Below are 22,433 nucleotides of genomic sequence, written 5' to 3'. Positions count from 1 at the left end.
TATTTGCAGTGATTCATGCCAGGTTACTTAGACTTTTCCCTCGTGACTTAAGTTTGTCCGTGAGTTTAGATGTTACGTACTTCTCCGTCAATACATAAGGCGAAGCTCACACACCTTTCAAATCACCCCAGTGCCGAGTAAATAAATATTGTCAGGATAAATATTGTTACCTCACTTGCTTTTACGCTCAGATTTGTGGTAAGTACTAACATTAAATAGAAAACTTTACATTGGCCAAAATTCTGCTCAGCAAAGCGCCTGTGCGAAGTCCCGTTCAAAACGCTCATAGCACGAGATTCGAGTCTTAATAGCGGCCATACAAACAATATATTACAATTTCTGTTGGTAGCTCCTGATAGACTACCATATTAACTAACTGTGAATAAAAAATGAAAAAAATAAAAAGTGGGTTTTTTTAGAAAATCGATTTCAAACTTGCTAGTGTTTCGAAATATTCATTTTTCAGGCACATGTAGCGCATTATATACTTGTGGCAAAATATTGAAATTATATTCAAAAGAAAGAGCATAATTGGTGCTTTACGGTGATATAAAGATCATAAAAATATGTTGATTAGGTCACACAGCACAGCTTGCTGAACTTCGTCAAATATCGTCACAGAGAGGCGGTTTGACAAATAAAAAAATCATTAAGAATGTTATGACCTAGACGCTTAATTAGCATGAAAAAGCCTATGTCTAGAGTGTTCCCAAAAAGTTATATTGATGTAGCGTAAAAAGTAGGGAAAAGGGATGGAGTGAAATATGGCACCTTCGATAGGCTGGAAAAACATCAATTTCTACCTTGACCGCTTCAACGGTCGATAACTTGAGAACAAAAAATCCGACGAAATAACAGTTTGCGTCTTCTTTTATTATAGGAATTACCCCAAAACATATATTTTTTTTCGTCAAAATTAAAAATTCGACCCTAAATCCGTGCCTGAGTTGAGATGAAATCACCCTATTACGTCCTTCTGGCGTTGCGTTCGGTGGAGTGGCTAGTTCAAATAAAGAAAGCTGTATTTTCTCTCCACTGTCCCTTCAATTGCTTACACGCCGAGGTGGCGGGATAGTTAGCGAGTTCCACTTGTAAGTGAATTTGTAAGGAGGTCGTGGACTTTACAGCTACTGCGTCGGACCCAATTAGATGAAGTCCGAATGCGTAAACGTCGGTGAGGTAACCTTTGAGTGCGCATAAAGAAACCATTCCTGGTAGAAATCCCTGAGCCTTACACTACGATGTATCCCGTTTCGTATGTGCTGATTTCAGATGTTTTATTTGTAATTTATTTTGATGTTGCAATTTGTCATTTATAATTTCCGAACCGGTTCGCGAACCGGTTCAGCGCCCCAACCGGTTCGCGGATCGAATTAATCGAACCGGAACTGAACCGGAACAAAATAAATTTACCTGAACCTGAACCGTAACTGAACCCGTATTTTTTTCGGTTCGACACACTGCTATGAAGGACTCTGAGCATCACGACAAAGGTAACTCAAACGTGGAGAGAGATCAAAGTGACGAGCTATGTCGCACCACCGCAACGCAAGGTCCGCTTCGTCATTCACGTAGTGGAACCCGGCAGCAGCGAGGCAGAGAACCGCAAGAACCTCTAGTTGCCGCATGGCCAAGTTATCCCGGTTCGCACGTTCGGAAAGTCCCACACCGGCCTGATTACAATGGAAGCCCCGTCCATCCCAAGACAAGTGTACTCCTACAACTGGCCAACTCGCACCTTCCCTACAAATAGATGCCTCATTTGCCTCAACTGTCATGAGACGAGCCACAAACGTTCTGCCCCTGAACGACAGCGAAGGAGAAGTTGCCACTTATGTGTTGTGCGAGAACAAGGGCCACATTACCAACGACTGCCTCGCTATATTAAAACGACGAAGGAATGCCAAGGTAAAAGCTGAGAAAGCAGATGCTCTCAACAGGCATTGGTCCTGTAGCCACACACGAACAGCTGCATCTGCTACAAAAGAACCAACTGAAGAGCTACAATGGAAACAACTTCAATCCAAGTCTCAAGATCGTAGCCCCAGTCTCACAAAAAGGTACTCGTTGGTCATGTTTGAAGACCCGCCTTCACGTTCCCATTTACGGGAAGGTGAATCGTCCTATGCCGTATACTTGCTCGGAAGCAGTTCTCTTCAGGGCACCGAGACGCAAACGCAGAACTCAATGATCCCAGCGGACTCTGCAAGAAACGCAACTCACACTGCAGATCCTTCTGGAGCAGAAGCAGTGTTTACTTAGAGTCCCAGTGAGAGAAGGAAAAGGAATGCATACACCATAGATGAACAATTGGAGACCCTATTGGAGAACAAATTCACCACTATAGAGTGTCGCTTCGACACTGGGACTAAAAGGGATACTTCTCGCCGCCAATTCAACAGGTCACGACAGGGCGACCACCACAACGGACACGACCATACAAGCACAGGCAGAGGTATTCAGACTCAAAGAGGTACCTTACACACCAATCCATGTGGCTCATTACTGCACTTGATACTAAGAAGTTGTAGCGGTTCAATGCAAGATCTGTCGCAAGAACGTATTACCTGCATCAGTCTACATTCTACCTGTGATACCCTGTATATACAGGGTATCACAAAAAAAAAATTAGTTTTTTTTGTTTGTTTGTTTGTTTGTTTTTTTGCAAAAAAATCGCCGAAGGTTCATTCTCCGCCCAAACGTAGTGCTAGAGCAGCGGTTGTCAAATGGGGATCCGCGGACCCTTCAGGGTCCGCGAAGGCAATCTAGGGGTCCGCGTTCATCAATCAAGCCCGGCAATAAAAGTTTTTTTTTCCAGGTCGAGAATAAATGTTTCAGTTTTTGGGCGAGTTTCCTCGCGTGCACGTCAATAAGAAGGGTCTACTTTACAATAGCCCTTACTTAAATCCAGTTATTCAATTATTATTATATTTACCCTATACCTCCCCTCACCCCGAACGGGGTCCTCCATCATCTCCGCCGATCCACAGGGGTCCGCGAAACATCGGTGGTTGAGAACCACTGTGCTAGAGGTTGCACCCAAATGCCAAGGTTTTAGCCCGATAAGATTCCTTGTTCAAAAGTTGTAATTGATTTTCTGAAAATTTCAATGGGAAAATGGAGGCCGACGGAGTTTTCGAATACATGGGGCTCTATGGCACCAGAAACCGAAAACAAGCAAAAATGGGCTTTATTTTCCCATTAAAATTTTCAGAAAATCACTTATAACTTTTGAATAAGGTATCAGATCGGGCTGAAACTTAGGCATCTGGGTAACCTCTAGCGCTACCTTTGGGCGGAGAATGAGCGTTCTGCGATGCCTAGTTTATTTTTGCGATATCTACAAGAACACGGGTCCGACGTGTTTGAACACCACCCTGCATGTTTTGCCGACAACATGGCCGACAGAGCAGCTCGGCGCGAGTCGGTGCCCGACCTATGGGAGGACACATGAGGATCAATGCAACACGGCTGATTAAAAAATAAACGCCGAGTTCACACTTTTCAAAACTAGTCTTCGTAAAGTTGGTAAAGCACTAAACATTTTATCAAAGTTTTCATAACATTGCGTGTGTGTGCAAATTAAAAAAAAAAAACAATTTCTAAGCAGACAATTTTTTTACGCAGCGGAGATGAACCTTTTGGATTGGCCGGACCGGGTCACGTGAACGGTGCGATGTCGCCGCGTAGTCTGCTGCATAATGCCGCTCAAGCAATTCCTATAAAAAAAAATAGCTTCTTACGTGGCACAAACCTTAGCGCAAAATACTGTAAAACATTCCTTCATTATGTCAAAAACTATTGTTGTACCGTACATCCCCAAAATATATAAAAAAAAAAAAAAAAATTTTTATTCTCTCACGTTCCCCATGCATTTGTGACCGGAGTTGAAACCTGCAGGCGTTCACCGCTAGACGCCGAGAGATGGCGTTCTGGATTGCGCTACTCCAGAGCCGTATATTGGGAGAGTTTGGCCATTCATTGGTATCAATGGGGCGAAAATCTATTGGTCGAATAGTTGATTGACAGGCCGCTCGTGGCCAATCACAAGCCGCAAAACCTCCCCTAGCGGTAGTCGTGAGCCTCAAAAGTAAAGCAGGGTTCGGTAATTTCATTTTAGCGTCGCTAGAGTTAAAAAAGTTAACGCTCGGTGACTGAAAACTTGGTGCATGTGAGCTTTTCGTCATAGCCTTCTTTAATGGTAGAATAAACGAATGCGCACGCGGACACGTGCGTTGAAATAACGTAAACAAAAGTTTGTGTAGCCGCGGGAGTTCCGCCGTTCCGGTCTTGTTTGAAAAATGGGTCGTTGTTGTGCTCTGAAGTGCCGGAACAGAGCTTCCAGGGGAATTCGCTTGTTCAAGCTGCCGAAATCCCCGAGGAGACGGAAACTGTGGCTTTCAGGAATCAAGCGTGGCGCGGGTGGAAATTTCCCGACAGAACGTACCTTTGCGAGGTGAGGTATTGTTCATTGTTAATAATGTGACGCGAGCACGGTGGACGCGAGTGCACTGTGACAAAACCGTGTATTTTGTGATCTATTCTCTACTGCCGTGGAAGCGTCCTGTGCGCTTTCGCTTCACCGCAGAAAGACGAGTGGTTCAGGCCTGTGGCGGTCGTGCGATGATGGATTTGTAAGATCGCGTATTTTGAAAGCGTGAGCCTCTCGTCAGCGGAATAACTGTACTGTGACGCGAGCGGCTGAATTACAGTTTTGACGTCTACCAAAACGTTATTCGCTGCAGGACCACTTCGAGCCCTCCCAGTTCCAGACGAGGTGCTCTGACGGCTGGAGGAGGCTAAAAGCCACAGCTGTTCCGAGCTTGTTTCTGCATTCTGAAAGTCAAGTGAGTCCGTGTAACGAGGATAAGTGAGATTTTTGTTTTTTTGGTATTTACCTAGATTATGAGAGTGAATTAAAAGCAATAATTTATCTTGTGTTAAGATGTTTTTACTGATATGATTTGAAAGAGGCACAGGTGACCTATAATAATGTGGACTTGGTAGGCTGTTGACATCTCTGTTCCATGTCAGAGACCTTTTTTTTTTTTTTTAAATCGGAGTGGTTCTTGTGCAAGAGTGCATGAGACACCATCATTCAGTGTTGCAGCCTGACACAGCACAAAACCCCGCCTCATGGAAATGTAAGTCAAAACCCAATAACTCATATTCTGTTGCTTCTATTAAGTTAATGCATGAGGCATTCATCAATCTCAGCTGCCTTGTAATGTTATGACAGCCTCACCAGCTAAGTATCTGTCATGGTTCTTGCATGGCTTGGAGGGATCTCGTGAGGTGGGCAACACCCAATGGACCATGTGCAGAATTAGTGGTTCGAGAATGCATGGCTAAAAGACGAGAGTTCCCTGGCCGCAGGCACGTCCACTGCGTCCCGTTGGCTTATTGTGTCGCAGTGACTTAGATAGAGCTCCCCCAAAACCACTTTTGTCCCCCTTGAGGATTATCTTTCACCCCGAGGTAAATACAAAGAAGCCTTCGTCCCTCTCTGCTCGGCCAGCATGAAGAGAGAAAGGGCGACAAATCCATTTATTCTCAAACCCATATTTCTGCAAAACGAGGATTCTCCTACCGTGTTTGCAGCAACCAGCGGCCAGGACCTCCGGAGCGACCCTGCAGGTCGGCCTGCTGACGCAGCCGCTCCCCACCACCAGCGGGGCGTGCTTCGTAAGCATCTTCCAGGGTCCTGCGTACCCCCGTGTAGCAATACCACCACGCTCTTCGCCGCAGGTGACCAGTGACAACCAGCGCGGCCAGGCCAGCTCAGCTGCCCGCGGCACCTTGGTGTCAGCACACTCCACCAGCTGGGTATGTGGTTCTTGCACGGCTTGGAGTGATCTTGTGAGGTGGGAATCACCCGATTCTCATACCGTGTTTGCAGCAACCAGCAGCCAGGACCTCTGTAGCGGCCCTGCAGGGCGGCCTGCTGACGCAGCCGCTCCCCACCACCAGCGGGGCGTGCTTCGTAAGCATCTTCCAGGGTCCTGCGTACCCCCGTGTAGCAATACCACCGCACCCTTCGCTGCAGGTGACCAGTGACAACCAGCGCGGCCAGGCCAGCGCAGCTGCCCTCGGCACCTTGGTGTCGGCGGCCTCCACCAGCTGGGTATGTGTCATGGTTCTTGCACTGCTTGGAGTGATCTCAAGGTGGGCAACACCCAATTCTTGTACCGTGTTTGTGGCAACCAGCGGCCAAGACCTCTGAGCGAACCCTACAGCCTCTTTCTCCATCATCCGTTTTACCTAGGCTTACTGAAGATGTCTTTTTTCAGATGAGCCGGAAGATCAAGCAGCTGGAGAACGAGAATCATCGCTTGGTGAGGCAGGCTGCCTTACAAAAGACAAGGGAAGCGACATTCCGGTCTCACTTGCACAAGTTCTTCACTGCGGACCAACTGGCAGCTCTATCGAGATCCAGCAACAGGGGGTCCAAGTGGTCTAATGAGACGGTGAAGAAGTCGCTGCAGATGCGATTTGCATGTGGCAGCTTGGGCTACGACTTGCTACTGGAGGGGAGCTTCCCATTGCCGTCGTCTAGAACTCTGGGGCGGCGGCTTGAAGGCAAGTTTGTTGTCAGGCCACTCAAATGCTTCAAAGCTCCCTGTTGATTATTTGCAGATATAATATCCTTGTTAGTAACTGTAGTGTTTTTGTATTTTACACAATTTATTTTTAAATGATAAGTTGGTGTCATGGTTCCTTTTTCACTTAGTTGCAGTGTGGTATGAAGGGGTAGATTATTGATATTGTGTTGGAATGATTCTCTCATCGCAGGCATACAGCACTAGTTTGACCTCAGTATCTTGCACGCGTCGAGATGTGAATTCAAGTTTAGAGGGGGAGTGTTTCCTTCACTCCCAATTTTTGTAACCTTGCTGATGCGACCATGGAGGTAATTATGCTGACGGTGTCTAGGAGAGCACCCTGTGGTGATGATGGTCGAATGAGGCTTATGGATTCCATACGAGCACTGCATGAACACTTGACTTGGGTTCGTGACAATAAGTGCCTCGGCAAACATTTGGGCAGCTCATGACTAATCTCTGCACACGAATGGCCAAAATTAAACATTGTTTACAGCTCAGCACATGCTGCACATGTTGCCATCCCCAGCCTATGGCTATACACAGTTCTCACGTGACGTCATTCTAGTCACCATTCCCAGGTACTAAGCGTCCCATTAATGTAGTGGAAGGTAGGTCTAATCTGCACCCCGTGATTGGCGCGGCCCTACTAGAATAAAACGTCATCATCTCACCTACCAATCGTGTGTGTCCTGTGTCCTGTGATGTCGAGATCGCTCTAGCGCTCTTATCAGTTGCCCTTGGGACTCGCGATGAGTTGGCCGCGTGCCGTTCGTTCGGTGATGTGCACAGTTTCTAAGTGCTGGCAAAGTCGCGATTGCAGCGAGTTAGCGCAGTTGAGTGCGCTTCTTAACGAGCACCGGTGTGCTGTGCAAAAGCGACACTTACAGAGAAAACACCGTGATCGTGCGTATTTCGCAGGCACTGCGATTGTGCATTGAGTGGAAGGCACACCTCCAGAGAAGAAGAGGTCACGCGCGTGTGCGACGAATGCAGGAAAACATTGTAATGTAGCGTAATGATTGTTCATGTTCCTGGTCAATATAAGTGCTTACCTCAAGGCCAAAAAAAAAAAAAAAAAACTGGCTTTCACCATGAATATGTGTTACTCTACAATTGAGGTTCCGTCAAGCAGTGTGCATCATTGCTCATCATTTCTTTAGTCTAAGATTTAAAACGAATATTTGGGTATAGCAAGAGGACTGACAAATCTCTCATCTACTTACAATCTCTATGTAGGGCTCAGAATTAACTGAGCCTTGGCAGTGGGTAGGCAGATACTTGAGAATAACCTAAATGAAACCAGCTCGATTTTCCTTTACAAAGTATAATCATTGCTCACATGCTGAGTTTGTGCACTAGAAAGCTATCTCTACAGGAAAAATGCTGTTGACAAGGAGAACTAAATGACAAGCTTCATTTGTTGCTTCGATTAACAACTGCAGAATTTACGCACATCCTTGAGAACGTGAACAAAACATACTCAAAATTACTCTTGTCTAACCTGATTTCAGTGGATTACTGTGTGCCCCTTGATATTAGGTGTTTTAGGTATGATAGTCTTTATATCATATCTAAAATGACTTTATTCATACTCGTTCACACTCATCCATCACTCAATTACTATAATGTTTTGAAAAATGTGTACTAAGGTAAGAGTGCTAAGCTAAGTTAGCATGTAGCTTAGCTTGTTTGTAGCTAGCTAAGCTAGTTACACACGACTGGAAGCTAACTTAGGTTAGCTTCCAAGCTAAGCTACCTTCCGCCATCTTGACATCAACACTGTCAAGATGGCGGAAGCTGAGCGCAATGGCAGTATCAGAAAGGCACCGCAAGTATTCAATATGCGATTCGAAATTATTCGACCCAAGTCACTATTAGCTTCTTATTCGCTTGAAACATAAAATTCGTTATTCGCACATGCCTGCTTAAGGGGAAACTAAAGCGGTTTTGTACCTTTAAAAAACACTTGCATCATCTTCATATGGCCTCCAGTATCACGATTATTAAAATTATTTGTCAATTTGAGGCCCGGAGTAGCCATCAAAGCATTTTGACCATAGCGCTGAAGCCCCGCCCTCCCGAGGTGTAAGAAGCTAGGAGGAAATTTCTGAGAGACAGCAGCGTCGCAACAAGGATCCTTGGAATCTCTGCAGCTATTGCAAGCTTATTTGAGTGGTCGACAAATTGTGTGCGATTCACCTCATGCTCACGATTTTCGCTCGACTGTTTGTTTTGACGTAAGTTTAGTACACCTATAAACTTTCATAAAAGATTTAGCGGATGTTGGTCAGGCGTGAAAGATTGTAGTGGGAACTAGGCGTCTGTAGCAGATGACGCACCATTTCACGAGAATAAAAAAAGCACTGCATTGGGCAAGGCTGGTTGGTCACATGTGCCGGAACACTGCACGAGAGATGGTGCTTGAGCTTCGGTGGCCAGGTGAAAGTTCTTGACGTGACATCATGCTGAGTGAATTTTTGAAATATTTCTTTGCGTTGGGTGATACTTCTTGAGCAAATAGTGCATATTCAAATTTGCAGGATACAAATACGGAAGAATTTACCTCTAATTTTTTTTGGAGAACCTCTTTAGCTTCCCTTAAAGTGTTTTCAACAAAATCAGTCAGTGGTTCACAAATCGGAGTCGGTGACACTTTTAGCAACGCACAGCTACCAAAGTAACCATGGAGTGTACTTTACTTCAGCGCTGGCACTCATCACCTTTGCTCGTGAAGTGGAACTGCCAACTTTAAGAGAGTGGCAAAAACTCATAAAAAACCAGCAAAAACCATTCGTATGGACAACAGGAATGGAAGTTAGCAGCCTTTTCTTTGTTTAGTGCCCATGCTGTTCTTTTATTGACTGAGGGGAAAGTTTCAAATCATTGATTCCTCAGTCCAGTTTACCAAACATTGCATACACTTGATGATCTAAAGCAGTTCTGTGTTTGTAGGTGAGCACTGCCCTACGGGTCCTCAGTCACTCCACGGCCACTGCCCTGCGCTTCCTGGTGGAGAATCATGGCTGGAGCACCAACTTCCTCACCACGGCTTGGTTCTTGGAACAGGTCAACAAATGGTTTGATCTTATGAGCAGCAGGCACCCAGTCCTTGCGATCAGCAGGCAAAATGAGGCCTGCTACAAGAACACCCTTGACTTTCTGGTCAAATTTAAGGATCTTTTTCTCCACCTCACTGTTGGGGATGGGGCGTTCAAGCCAGTGCAGGTGGGGGTAATTCTCTCTACTAAGTCCATTCTGGACCTGCAGCAAAGTCTCATTGAGAGACATTCTTTTTCATTTGTGCTCACATCCAGATTCACGCAGGACTGCCATGAGAACTTGTTTTCGGTAGTGCGACAGGGCAACCCTATCACAACTTCTTGGAGTTTAAGATGACCTTGAAAATCATCACACACTCGCAGTACCTGAAGGCGTCCAAGGCAGGGTCCTACGAACTGGACGATGCCTCCTTTTACCTGGCTGACCTCGCAGACTTGGATGTACAACCTGCTGTGCCCACCGACATTTTTCTTGAGGAGGTAGAACTCACCATGTCACAACTTGAGGAGGATAGCTTTGACTATTACGCGGGTATGTGGTACGAAGAGTTGTAAAAAATAATGCTACATGTGACACGTGTGCTGCAGCTGTTCGAGTCCCCATGGCACCTGCAAATACCCTCCTCAGGCTAAAGAGTTATGTCCCTGACGCTCTGACCTGCCCCTCTGAAGCTGCACGCGCCCTCTTCACAATTTGTGAAAGTGTCTTTCGCAGCCTCATTGCGGATTTGATGCATGCACGGGGCATCCTGGACGGCCTATCGGCGAGGATGGCTGCAGAGAGCCAATGTGTTCAGCTGCCCGACTGCCATGAAATCAAAGTGAAGCTCATCAGGCGATTCTGCCATGCACGGCTGCAACTGTTCCTGCGGGAAAAAAGTCGCGAGTTGGCGGCTGGGGCAGCTGAACGCAGGGACTTCGGCAGTCGATGGCAGGACCTCGGAGAACTAATTAGTGTTTTAGATTGCCTTAGTTGATTAAACTGGTGTCCCGTTCTCATTTGTTTTTTACTTTGCTTTCTTCTTTGTGTTAAGGGCAGCTTTCAATTTTTGCGTTCCTTGTTTACCGAGACACTTCTGAATTTTTTTTACTCTTGCAACGGTTGTTTGTGCGAGGCCCTTTTTCTTGTGATCTCCATGTAAGCCTACGTGAAGCCTCTGCATTTTTTTTTATGCTTGCTACACATGTTTGTGGGAAGTTTCTTGTGCTTTGCTTGTAAGCATCTGTAATTTTTTTATGCTTGCTACGGGTCTGTGAGAAGCCCATTTTCTTGTGCTCTGCCTGAGGCCTCTGAATTTTTTTACGCTTGCTATGGGTCTTTGTGGAACGCTTTTTTTCTTAGGCTCTGCCTGTAAACCTGTGTGAGGCCTCTGAATTTTTTTACGCTTACTAGAGATGTTTGTGGGAAGCTCTTTTTCTTATGCTCTACGTGCAAGCCTGCATGAAGCCTCTGGATTTTTTTCATGCTTGCTTCAGATGTTTGTGGGAATCCTTTCTTTTTCTTGTGCTCTGCGTGTAAGTTTGCGTGAAGCATCTAAATTTTTTTCACACTTTCTTCAGCTCTTTGTGGGAAGCTTTCTTTTTCTTCTGCTCTGCATGTAAGCCTGAGTGAAGTCCCAGAATATTCTTTTTCTTTTACGCTTGCTTCAGATGTTTGTGGGAAGCTTTTCTTTTTATTGTGCTCTGTGCATATGGCTGCATGAAGCCTCTGAATTTTTTTACGCTTGCTACGGTTCTTTGTGGGGAGCACTTTTTCTTCTGCTCTGCGTGTAGGCCTATGTGAAGCTTTCGCTGTCATGCAAACTTGCTCTTCTGTGTCATGTTTTTTTTTTTCTTGTCCTCCTTCTTGTGCTGTGCACTGCTTATGTTTCACTCATCCCTTTTTGCTTCATGTGGATGTTTGTAGCCTACCCTTTCCTTCCTGGTGTCTTGCATGAAAGCCTATGCAGAGACTTCCTGCCCATGTTAGCTTGTCTTTTCCTCTGTCATTCTTCTGTTCACTTTCCTCGTGTCATTCGCATACCTCGAAATATGCACTCTCTCTGTATCCTCAAGTTTATCACTTCTGCACTTGCTTAAGACATTTGCAAGCCATCCCTTTACTTCATGAGCTTTCCATGTGAGCCTTCACCGTGCAGCACCTTTACGCTTCTGGGAGCCTATGCTTTGCCTCCGACCCTTTTGGTTTATCCACTTGCCTATTTTAATTTTGCGGTTTCTGTGTTTTTTCTTGCAGAGGCACGAGACCCATGTCCCCTCCATGGTCACCGGTTGCAGCTTTTGGGTCTGTCTCATTTTATTTCATTGTAGTTGCAGACTTAATTATTGTCAGGTATCTGTGTGTTAGTTTGTTTGCAGTAGACCTAACTGCCGCCATTTCCTTTCCGTGAGTTAGTTTTTGTCAGACGCTCGTACTCAGTATAACAGGTGCAAGGGCTGGGTTTTGTTGCTGTGTCCAGGATGTTGCAAGGAGACTGCTGGCCAATGGACTTCTTCCAAAACCGACGCGCCCCATTGCGGCGAAATGCCATGCAGTGCATTCTGGGAACTAGTTGGCCACTCAGTTTCGGTTTCGACTGAGCAGATTCATCTCATGCTATCACGCCGCGACCGAACGCACTGCTTGCAATTTCGATTATCTGACTTTTCTACGAATGTACAATATACTCATTCTCGAGCGATACAAAACGAAGGCCGGGGCACTTTTTTTGGTTTCCGAAACACCGGATATTTGAGTGCGTATGCAAACGTAGTAGGACGTGGCTTAGTCACATCATCTTTGAGTTCAATTTCAATAATCCCGTCTAGTACCATTGAACTACAAGTGAAATTCGGTCACCTGGAGCATTACACATATTTTGTTTGCCAAATGTCCGCTTCTTGTTACTTCATTGGGCGAAAAGCAAGCCGCATCTTCACAGGAGTATCAAAGTTGAGCCCAGCGTTGATGCGTAAACTTTTAAGGAAATGCAATAAATTCGACCTCACTACTGCACCAAAGTTACTATGATGTCTTCCTCATGTCATCATATTTTATGCTGATAGACGATTAAGTTTTCGCAAACGCGGAGATGGGCTAGCTACGACGGAGGCCCTAACAAGCGTCGCCTACTCCTCGCTAAGCCTTTTTGGACGAGCTTTTACTGACGCCCAAGATCTGTGCCTGAACGGTGTGTCCGAAATTATCGCGGCATACTCAGGCAGGAAGAAAGCTAACACATGACAAATATTATGGCCATTAGCAACCGTCAAATGCACTTTGAAAAATTTCGTTCGTTTGGCGCACCGCATAGGGGTTCATACCCGTCCGGCGTACTTCTGGCGAATGGTGCAACATTTTTCACACAAGTGCTCGACTTTTGCTTTCTTAAAACGGTCTGTATGCGCGAATGTGCCTATACGATTGCAGGATAACTTTACGTGCATACGCGATGTTGAATATTAGTAAAATGCAAGTGGGTGGGGACTTCGCTTCGTGCAGTGCTGCGGGTCAGTACAGATAAGAGATAAGAAGCTTTTCAGTGGCACCTCCGAGTTTTACTTCGCATACACAGGCGTATTAAGAAAACAGTAATTGCAAAAAGTAATATTTCTTCTGTGGACGCACGAAACGAACAAACTTCCTGATCAACAACATATAATGTAAAGGCGCGAGCTTGATGTATGCATACTTATTGGTTGCTACAGCCTGTTGATTCGTACATAAGCAAGATCCCCGAGCTTTGCAGCGTCGAGATTCCCAGCACTGGCTCGTCCAGATACCTCGAAACGCTAACAAAAAGGCTCAAGTACAAAAATAGAACAAGCATGTGTTAAGAGAAGCTATATACGTCTCGGGCTTGTGCTAAAGCTTCGAGGTCTGGCCATTTAGGTTAGTTTATAGACCACAAGTGACGCTCTCGGGACCAGAAAACATGAGATAATGGCCGTTTATAGTCCACGCTCTGTGTGTAATCTCTGGTCGACGTGTCGATCGAAACCGAAACCATGCCACTCTCCTCCCTGGCCAACTAGTTCCCAGAGTGCAACGCGCGCCGTGTTGCATGCAGGGCTTTATGGAAGTAGTCTGTTGTGTGCATGCATCAAGAATAGTTGTGTGTCAGAAGTTCCTTTATTTCCTTGTTTTTTGACTCCATACAGACCAATGTTGAAATTGTTGGTGGCTCCTTCATCCATGGAGTGCAAGGATCATACCTATTTGTTTATTAGGGAATAATTGACATGGCCGTGTCATACATGTTTGTTACATGGTCACTGGAAAGTGTGGGAAGAGAGAGAAAGCCCATGGCCGTTGCACAGGGAAGCCCCCAGAAACACTGACCCCTGGTGGTGGCATGATCCAACACTTTGCCGCACAAGCTAAAGGTTCATCTTGGTTGGTGTCCCCCGTGCCTGAGTGGGGCATCCTTGCACTGCTTAAAATGCCTGCTCAGTTCCTGGTCCATAGCCTGGTTTTTTCACTTGTTAACTGCCAATCAAGTTAGTGCCCAGTGGTAATTTCATCATCTGACTAAAAATGAGTTGAGTTAAAGCGTCTGGGGCACAACTGGCCCAGGTGGTGCTTCATTGTGCCATGGTGGATTTTACCAAAGTCATGCAGTTTTGGACAACCTGGAAGATGATCTTGGTCCCCATTGTTCTACAGCTCCCATGTTTCTTTCAAAAACAGGGCTGCTTTCTTTAAGGTTGCTAGGTCTTTCCAGGTCTACCTTTGGCTCCTGGGTCTCAGTGATGAGGTCCATGCAGCAAACTCTAGGACAAAAGTTGAACACGAGCTCTGTTGGAGATTGTCCTCCTGTGGTAGGCGGTGTGCGACGGTACACAAGGAGCCGTCTTGGCAAGTATGCGGCCAAAGAACCACCCGAGAGTTTCTTTAGACTGTCCTTGATCGTTCTGACAGCTCTCTCGGGAAGTCTGTTTGACTGTGGATAGTTAGGTGCAGTCCTTAGGTGGCCAATTCCATTCTGAGTAATGAAGTCGGTAAACAGCGTGCCGGGGAGTGGTGTTCCATTATTGGACACCAAGCAAACAGGAAGTCCTAACCAGGCGACCGTGTTCCTCAGATATTCGACTGTTGCAATGGAGTTGGCTGGCTGCTGATGCCAGTGGTTTCTTTCAATCTTGGTAACTGTTTACCACAATTAGCACCGTTTTACCTTCAATAGGTGCAGTGCAGTCCATGTAAATTCTTGTCCATAAAGCCGTGGGTTCTGGCCAAGCTTGTGGCTCTGCTTCTGGTGGCATTAATGCAGCCTGTTGGCATATTGTTCAAGGTTGTACGGATTCAACCATTGCCTTACCTCATTGCGTTGATACCCATGCGTGTGTCATGGAATTCTTGGAAGAAGGTTAACCTCCTACGGGCCTTTTGACTCCGTGGATGTTGTGTGACGACACTGGTCCAACTGCCTCTGGAGGTGTGGCACATTCAGGATCAGTTCCTCAGTGTGGTTGCGATACACCAGGAGCCTGACGCAGCAGTGTCTGCTTTGCCTTGCTAAAGCCGTCGTCTTCCTTTAATACACACCTCTATTTCACATTTTTCCGGAGCAGGTGGTTGAATGGAGCCAATAGCTGAAACATTTGAGGCAGGCAGCTTGCATGCTATAGATGATGAATCCTGAGAAATAACAAAGTGCATGGCAATTCCATGGAGCAGGAACCTTCAGGTTGGCTTTCAGCTTGTTGAGATAGGTAGGTAAGTCTATCTACCTAGTGATCGAGCTGAACAACTGAATTGCTTGCATCCAAGCTCGCAGGAAAGTCCTCAGAAGTACTGGCCCTCTGGTAGCCGGACCCATCAGTGACATTGCCTTTATCTTTCGTAATTAGGTGAAAGCTTGGTAACTTACTCGGGTGGACGAATATCAGATTTCTGTCATTTCACATCATTCATGCTATCTGATTAATTAATTTTAAGTTTTTTTTGAGTGTCCAAATCGTGAAAATATTTTGAACTTTTCCATGGTATATACTGGTAGTTTAGTGGCTGGATATTAAAACTGAATGTGTGACAAATGTTAGAAAGAAGGTCCTGTCGGTGCCCATGCAAACGACCAGGGGCGGATCCAGACCTCCATTTTAGGGGGGCCGGTTCCTTGATGTAAAACGGCGGGGAGGGAGTGTTTATATTTTTTGTAGAGTTATCGTTTTTACTAAACTCTGTTAACATAATATAGATCTTGAGAGCTTTTGTATCGGTTTACCTGTCGGGGATGAACTCTTTTAATTAAAACCTTTCGGGTGACCACGCTAGAGGCAAGTATCTCGAAAATTGTGGTGGCACTATCCTTTCTGGAACTTGGGTTTCAGACCGACACTACGTGAGCAGTCGATTTAGGGAAGCTTAAAGACATTGCCTTGGCAGACATTCTGGTTGGAGCTAGTGCTTAACTGCTGCGGCAACGGGAAGAGCGGCTTAAATCAATGGAGCGAGTACGTTGCAAACAAGCGACAAAAATGGCCCGGCGGCTTCGACGCAGCTCGCGGCGTCAAAACACTGTTGACGCAGCGAGCGAAACGAAAGCTGTCAGGCAAGTTCGTCGGTTGTTCGCCGTATATTTGGAATGTCTAGAGCGCAACACATGCGGCATTGCCAACCCAAACTCGTGTTTTCACGTGTTCTGGATGCAACTCGAGAGAACTAAAGAGAATAATTGTTGAATATTTATGAAAGCATGTTGCAGTTCTGCAACTATAACTTTTAAACTTAGATAAGACCTTAAACCAGCAATGGATCCTTCCAGATTATATTCAATTGCAATTCGTCTGGATATTTTCTGTGTGAAAAGAACACTTGTTTCTGGTTAGTTAGATCATTCGTCAGGGTCGAGAGGACAGGTGCAGAGATATGATGGGGCAGAGCGGTTATCCGGTCGGCGAATCTCAACTGGGCTAAAGGCCGATCACGACTGCAGCATGGATGTTTGGGAGTCGGTGTTCACTCGAAGGGGCACAGGCACTCTCTATTTAATTTATGTATAGTCGGATCTTTGAAAAGGCTCGTTTTCCCCAAGTCCCTTAGGTAGGGAATTCGAAGCCGCAGTCGGAAACCAGCAAGCCCCGCCTCTGTTCCATTAGACACACACATATTCGCTCCTGCAAAGCCGGGCGAAAGCTCTGCCGTCAATCCACAGGAGCCGCGTTTAACTCGAAAAGTAAAAACGGCGCCAAGGGGAGACAAGGGGTAGCGGGCGCCTTTCCTAAAATATGTCCCGCCACCCTAAGTTGAAACGGCATTGTATACAAATAAATGCCTGCGGCGTCGGCTTGAGGACCCTGTGTAAGCTAGGGTGCCTTCATGAGCGCACATGAAGGCTCCCTAGCGTAAGCAGCCTCCAGCCTTTAGAGTGCTCGTACCGTTTATCTTTCTTTTATTAGCTTCCCGCCACGAGAAGTCGTACCGCAGGCAGTATGAAGCCCATTAGAGAAAACATCTCCCCCTTCTGGCACTCGTCGGCTTCTTTCTGTATTCCGCGCTGCGGCGCTGATCTGATCCTCAGTGAGGGATAGAGGCGAGGACGAAAGCGGGCTTATGTTTAAGCCAAGGTCGTGGGGAAGTCCGGAGCGTCTTCAGGAGAAGCTCAGACCCAGACTACACTGTACCCAGAGCATTTGCTTCCTCTCTCAGTTGAGAAGAAAAGCAATTGGTCACCTGGTTGTACAAGCTGTATCCTGCGTCGATTGCTTACGTTTTTTCTTCGAGCTGACGAAGAACCTCGGGGGGAGGGGGGGGGGGGGGGTGCCTGGCGAGGCGTTTGGGGGGGCAATCACCCCCACCGCCCCCCCCCTTGGATCCGCCACTGCAAACGACACCGCTATTTTAGAACCCCATAAATTGCCGGAGCAGTATAGAAAGAGAGAACAGTGCAATTTATTAGAAACGAAAGAAGGGGTCCATCGTGCACATCGGTACTGGTTTGGTGATTGGATGAGTCAATTCAGGGACGTTCAGTGCTTGTATGAAGGCTTCCTAGAGGCCGTTTCATTCACATAATGTGATCCTTCCAAGAAAAAAACGAGTAAACTGACCTTGTAGTATTTTTCTTCGTTGTTGAATTCATTCATTCCATATCTCAGTTTAGTTGGTTAAATTATTCATATCCTTTTCATTAAAAGTCTCTATATAGCAGCACGTGTCGGTATCATTCTATGAAGTCTGTTCGTAGACGATAGCGTGGCACCTCAACAGGACCCCGTTGAGCAAAATGACTGATCTTGTTGAGGCGAATGAAGTGCCTCATGAACGAAGGCAACAGTGAGAGTGAGAGACGCACCCACTCACAAAGGAAAATGTGTCTAACGAATTTAGCAACGTTTCTATTAGAGCCCCGTCTGTCTTCACTGACGTACTCAGCAACTCTGGGCATTTCCGTGCCCAGCGCCAGTGCTCACCATTAATAAAACGCAGTCTTAAAATGTTTGAGTCGTGTATACGCTCTGTGCAGGATTATCTCTCTAGAAATTATTACTATTCGCGACTCCAGCAAAACGGACGCCGCCAAGCGGGAAAACCGGGAACCAGCCGGTCCAGGTCGCTCCGCGCTTCTCCACGTCTCTGGTGGCTTTCGCGGACACGTGTTGTCGGCGCGGTGGCGAATAATGTAATTTGACGAAGGTCCGAAAATTTCTTAAGTTTGCCTGACTGTTCATTAGTGTGGTGAAGCCTCAGATAGATTGCTTCCTTCTATCACGTGTTTCGAAAGCCTGTTACTCCACAACACACGGTCGCGTGCTTTCGATTTCTTAGATGGGGAGCAATCACGCAAAAACGTTTTGATTTCTTGTCTGTCTCGAATCACATTCAAAGTGACGACTACATGGTAACTGATAAGTTTTTTTTTTTTTATAAGGAGGTAGAACAGTGGACTATGGACGACAGACGAGGTGTTTCACTGGAGGGAACACCAATGTTGCAGTCAAGTGAATGGGAAGGTTCGATAGCAGCTTTTCTTGAGTTTGGTTGTGCTCGATTAGCTTCAAGTTTGAGCCACCCACACCGGCCGGTGCGTTGGCTATTCATCTTTGCTGCTTTTCGCCGAAAAAGCCTCTGGACCACACTGAAGGAGTTGGGCTAATTTTGCAATTACTTGATTCAGGAAAACCTGCTCACTGCCCATGATTAATAAGGAAAATTATCTGCTTTCAAAAGGGGGGGGGGGGGGGGGGGGGACGGACGCGTCTCGCAAAGTTAGAACCTGCCACGGCATTAGGATCTATCGCGCCTCCAATATTTATATTATACCCCCGTCGAAGCCAGCAGCAATATACATCTACATTGCTCAGGTTGACCGGCCACAAAAAATACTCATTTTATCCGTTCAGGATTTGAAGTCAAGTTCAATGCAGAGAGGTTCTGAGTGAATCTCCGATGAAGACTCTCCTCAGTTTGTCCACATTCGTCTCCGTGCTACCGGCTAGAACCATTTGGCTAAGTTAAAGCATAGTATCTCTCTGTCTGTCAAATATACTTTTATTCAGCAGGTCACCTGATAGCTAGTAAACTAAGTTCATATTTCAGCCTGAAGAATATACTAATATCGCTTTAGTGGAACATTGTACGTAATATAATACATAACCCGCTCGTCAAAATGACTTCTCGATTGCTACTAAAACCTGAATTGAAATACGAGTATCAGCTGCTTAGTGAAGCACCAGCAAGTTAACATGCTCCTTGGCTCAAGAAGCGCTTGCTTAATTTTCGTAATTTTCCTGCAGCCTGTGTTGTTGACCGAGCAGACGACTGGAGCTGCTTCTGAAACGCGGATACGCACAAAAGCTGGATTTCTCGGACAGATAAGTCGCATGGTTGAGGCATGCGAGTTAGCTAAAAATTACTCTCGGTGGAAAAATTCTGTAGCCATCGCCGCTTTCCTTAGATGATCAAAATTAATTAGAGTCTATTACCGTTTCTCCGGAGCCCATAGTTTCGGTTTTGAACGAAGTCTCCAGAACGAAAGTTTGACATGAACAGAACAAAAAAACACCGGCAAAACAAAGCTATGCTCGGCAAGTTTATGTGCACCGGCTACATTTAACCGTCTCAGTTCAAATGCCTATAAAATTGGGCATTAAACAAAAGAAAATTTGTTAAACTGAATGCGCCACCCGTTCAGGCGGCCCGGCCGAGCCGACGCGACCTGGACCCAACCGCCATGTTTGTTTGGCGGTGGCGCCCCCTATAGGTCGCTGGAGTCGCGAATACGAGAAGGGCGCAAACTTCTGTCGCGATGAACAAAGAAGGTAGTGCTCCTCGGCCAGACTAGTAACCCTAGCGCGACTAACATCACCGACATAAAAAAAAAACTAGCTTTTTAGCAACCTAGGTTTTTCAAAAAGGTTGTTTACGTTAAAACATAGAAAACACAATCAGCAGGCCGTGTTTGGCTCGCCTCCGAGCAGCGGTTGCTGATGTTAGCTTGGAGAGACTATGCTGAGCTGTCGATGACAAAGCTGTCGTAAAATTTCCAAAAAAATATATTTATTATTGGCGCAGTTGGTTCTGTAATTGTTTACTCAGACTTCTTTTCGAGCGTGTTCTAAGAGCCATGTTAACAGGTAAAAAGAAAACTAAAAAGTTATACTTCTCTTATTTGTTTGCAGCACAGTCAACAAGCTGCAAAGAGCAGCATGAGCAAAATGAACCGGAAAAGATGTCCAGCCACCAGCAAGCTGACGACTGCGCCACTTCACCATGCTGTGCCACGACGCCAAATTGTGTGCCAACGCCAAGCTGTGCCACGACGCCAAGCCACATCGCTGATGCACCAGATGAGCCTCCGAGATTTTGCTCAACGCTTTCCACCAACCAGAACCAAATGTCTGACGACGACCCGTCGCTGCCAATGCCGACTAACGACCTGGACAAGCAAGCCAGGCAAGCACGGGGTCCTTTTCAGCCTCATCTGGGCAGCTATGCCCAAACAGAAACGAATAATGGAAAGCGCAGCTTTTGTGAACACTGGTTTGCGAAGTTCAGCTGGCTTGAATACAGTCCAGCAAAAGATGCAGCCTTTTGCTTTTGTTGTCGGGCGTTTCCGCCGGGCAGTGGTATATCCAAAGCACATTTAGACCCATCCTTTGTTTCAACTGGGTTTCGAACTTGGAAGAAAGCGATAGAAAGGTTTAATCAGCATGAAAGGTCTGAGGGCCATCTTAACAGTGTTGTGTCATGGAATTGCTCCAAAGCAAACAGATCGATTGCTTCAATGCTGGATGAAAGCTTTGAACGACGAGCGTCTCAAGTTGAAGAAAAACGAAAACAAAATCGTGAGGTGCTAAAGCGCCTTACTGACATCATTGTTCTTCTCTCAAAGGGAGGAAGGCCATTCAGAGGGCACAGTGAAAATAAGGAAAGCGCAGAGCAAGGTCTATATTTAGAGATAGTTAATATCTTAAAGATGTACGACCCCGTTTTGCGGGGCCACTTAGAGTCAGGCCCAAAAAACGCCTCCTACATCAGCAACAGAATACAAAATGACATCCTAGAGTCACTGCATGCAGCCATTTTTTCTTCGATTGTCCACCGCATAGAAGGTAAAACAGTCTCGCTCATGTGCGACGAAACAAGTGACTGCAGTCATCATGAACAACTCTCTGTTGTTATTAGGTACTTCTGCGAAATTAAGAACAGGCCTGTGGAGGCCTTCCTTACTCTCGACAGGCTTAAAAATGTAGACAGCGACTCTGTGTTTTCCACATTGCAAGCAGTTCTCAACACCATCAATGTTTCCCTGAATTCTGTGAGTTCCGTCTGCTTTGACGGGGCTTCTACTATGTCAGGGCACGTTGCTGGCGTTCAAGCAAAGTGCAAAGAGCAGAACAACAAGCTCGTCTACGTTCACTGCTATGCCCACAGCTTAAACCTGGTGCTTGTCGATGCATGCTTGTCTTGAGCAGAAAACAGAATGATGTTTGATTTCTTTGGCGTTGTGCAACTTGCGTACAACTTTATTGAAAACAGTGTTGTGCGCCATGCTGTTTTTGAGCGAATTTTCCAAACTGTCGGCACACAGCTGAAAACTTTGAAGTCTTTGTCTACAACCAGATGGGCATGTCGTGCTGAAGCAGTAAAGGCCAGTTCGCTGCGAGAGCTACAGCGAACTGTCGAGTGCAGTAAGAACGATTGTGGACTCCACAAAGCACCCGGAGACGAAAGCAAAAGGCAAGGGACTCCTTTCCCAGGTGATGAGCTTTGACTTTGTCTGCAGCATGGAAATAGCTCACCCTATTCTACAGCTTATTTTGAAGGTTAGCCGAGCTCTTCAGTACCCTAAAATTAACCTTACCACTGCACTCAATGAAGTCAGGCATCTGCAAAAAGCGCTGCGAGAGATGAGGCAAGATGGGACAGTCTTTAAAAAGATGTTTGCGGAAGCTTCTTCGATCTGCGAGATGAATGAAATCGAGATTCCCGAAGTTCGAAGAAGAAAGGTATCGAAGCGATTTGACCAAAACTGGGCGAATGAATGTTTCTATGCGACAAAAGAGGAGGAATTTCGTGTCGGTGTTTTCTTTCCGATGCTTGACTCCTGTGTTCGAGGGATCGAGGAAACGTTCACACAAGAAACTTTTGAGCTTGTGTGTGCTCTCCAGAACCTTTTGGGCCTCTCTGTGAGCGAACGAACAAATATCTCTTATTTGTAGCTTTTTGAGGTAGATCCCGACAGCTTGGGTGCTGAAATGCAACTCCTGAAGTCCCGAACCAGCGACGAAAAAACAAACAGCATGACCGCCTATGACTGGCTAGATTCACTCAAAGAAAATGGGT

General features: G+C 46.0%; 1 protein-coding gene across 1 annotated transcript; it reads left to right on the top strand.

The window, feature by feature from the left end:
• The first annotated feature begins 6,052 nt into the window (after nt 1–6,052).
• LOC121836798 lies at nt 6,053–10,196 on the top strand. Its single transcript, XM_042292009.1, has 4 exons — nt 6,053–6,124; nt 6,291–6,579; nt 9,558–9,671; nt 10,028–10,196. The coding sequence occupies exons 2-4, from the start codon at nt 6,291–6,293 to the stop codon at nt 10,087–10,089; spliced, it is 465 nt and encodes a 154-aa protein (XP_042147943.1). The 5' UTR covers nt 6,053–6,124; the 3' UTR covers nt 10,090–10,196.
• Nucleotides 10,197–22,433: the final 12,237 nt, after the last annotated feature.

Source organism: Ixodes scapularis, unplaced genomic scaffold (assembly GCF_016920785.2).
Source record: "Ixodes scapularis isolate PalLabHiFi unplaced genomic scaffold, ASM1692078v2 PGA_scaffold2__306_contigs__length_199485367, whole genome shotgun sequence".
Taxonomy (NCBI): domain Eukaryota; kingdom Metazoa; phylum Arthropoda; class Arachnida; order Ixodida; family Ixodidae; genus Ixodes; species Ixodes scapularis.
The sequence above is the reverse complement of the archived record's forward strand: the minus strand, read 5'-3'. Positions and strand labels throughout refer to the sequence as shown.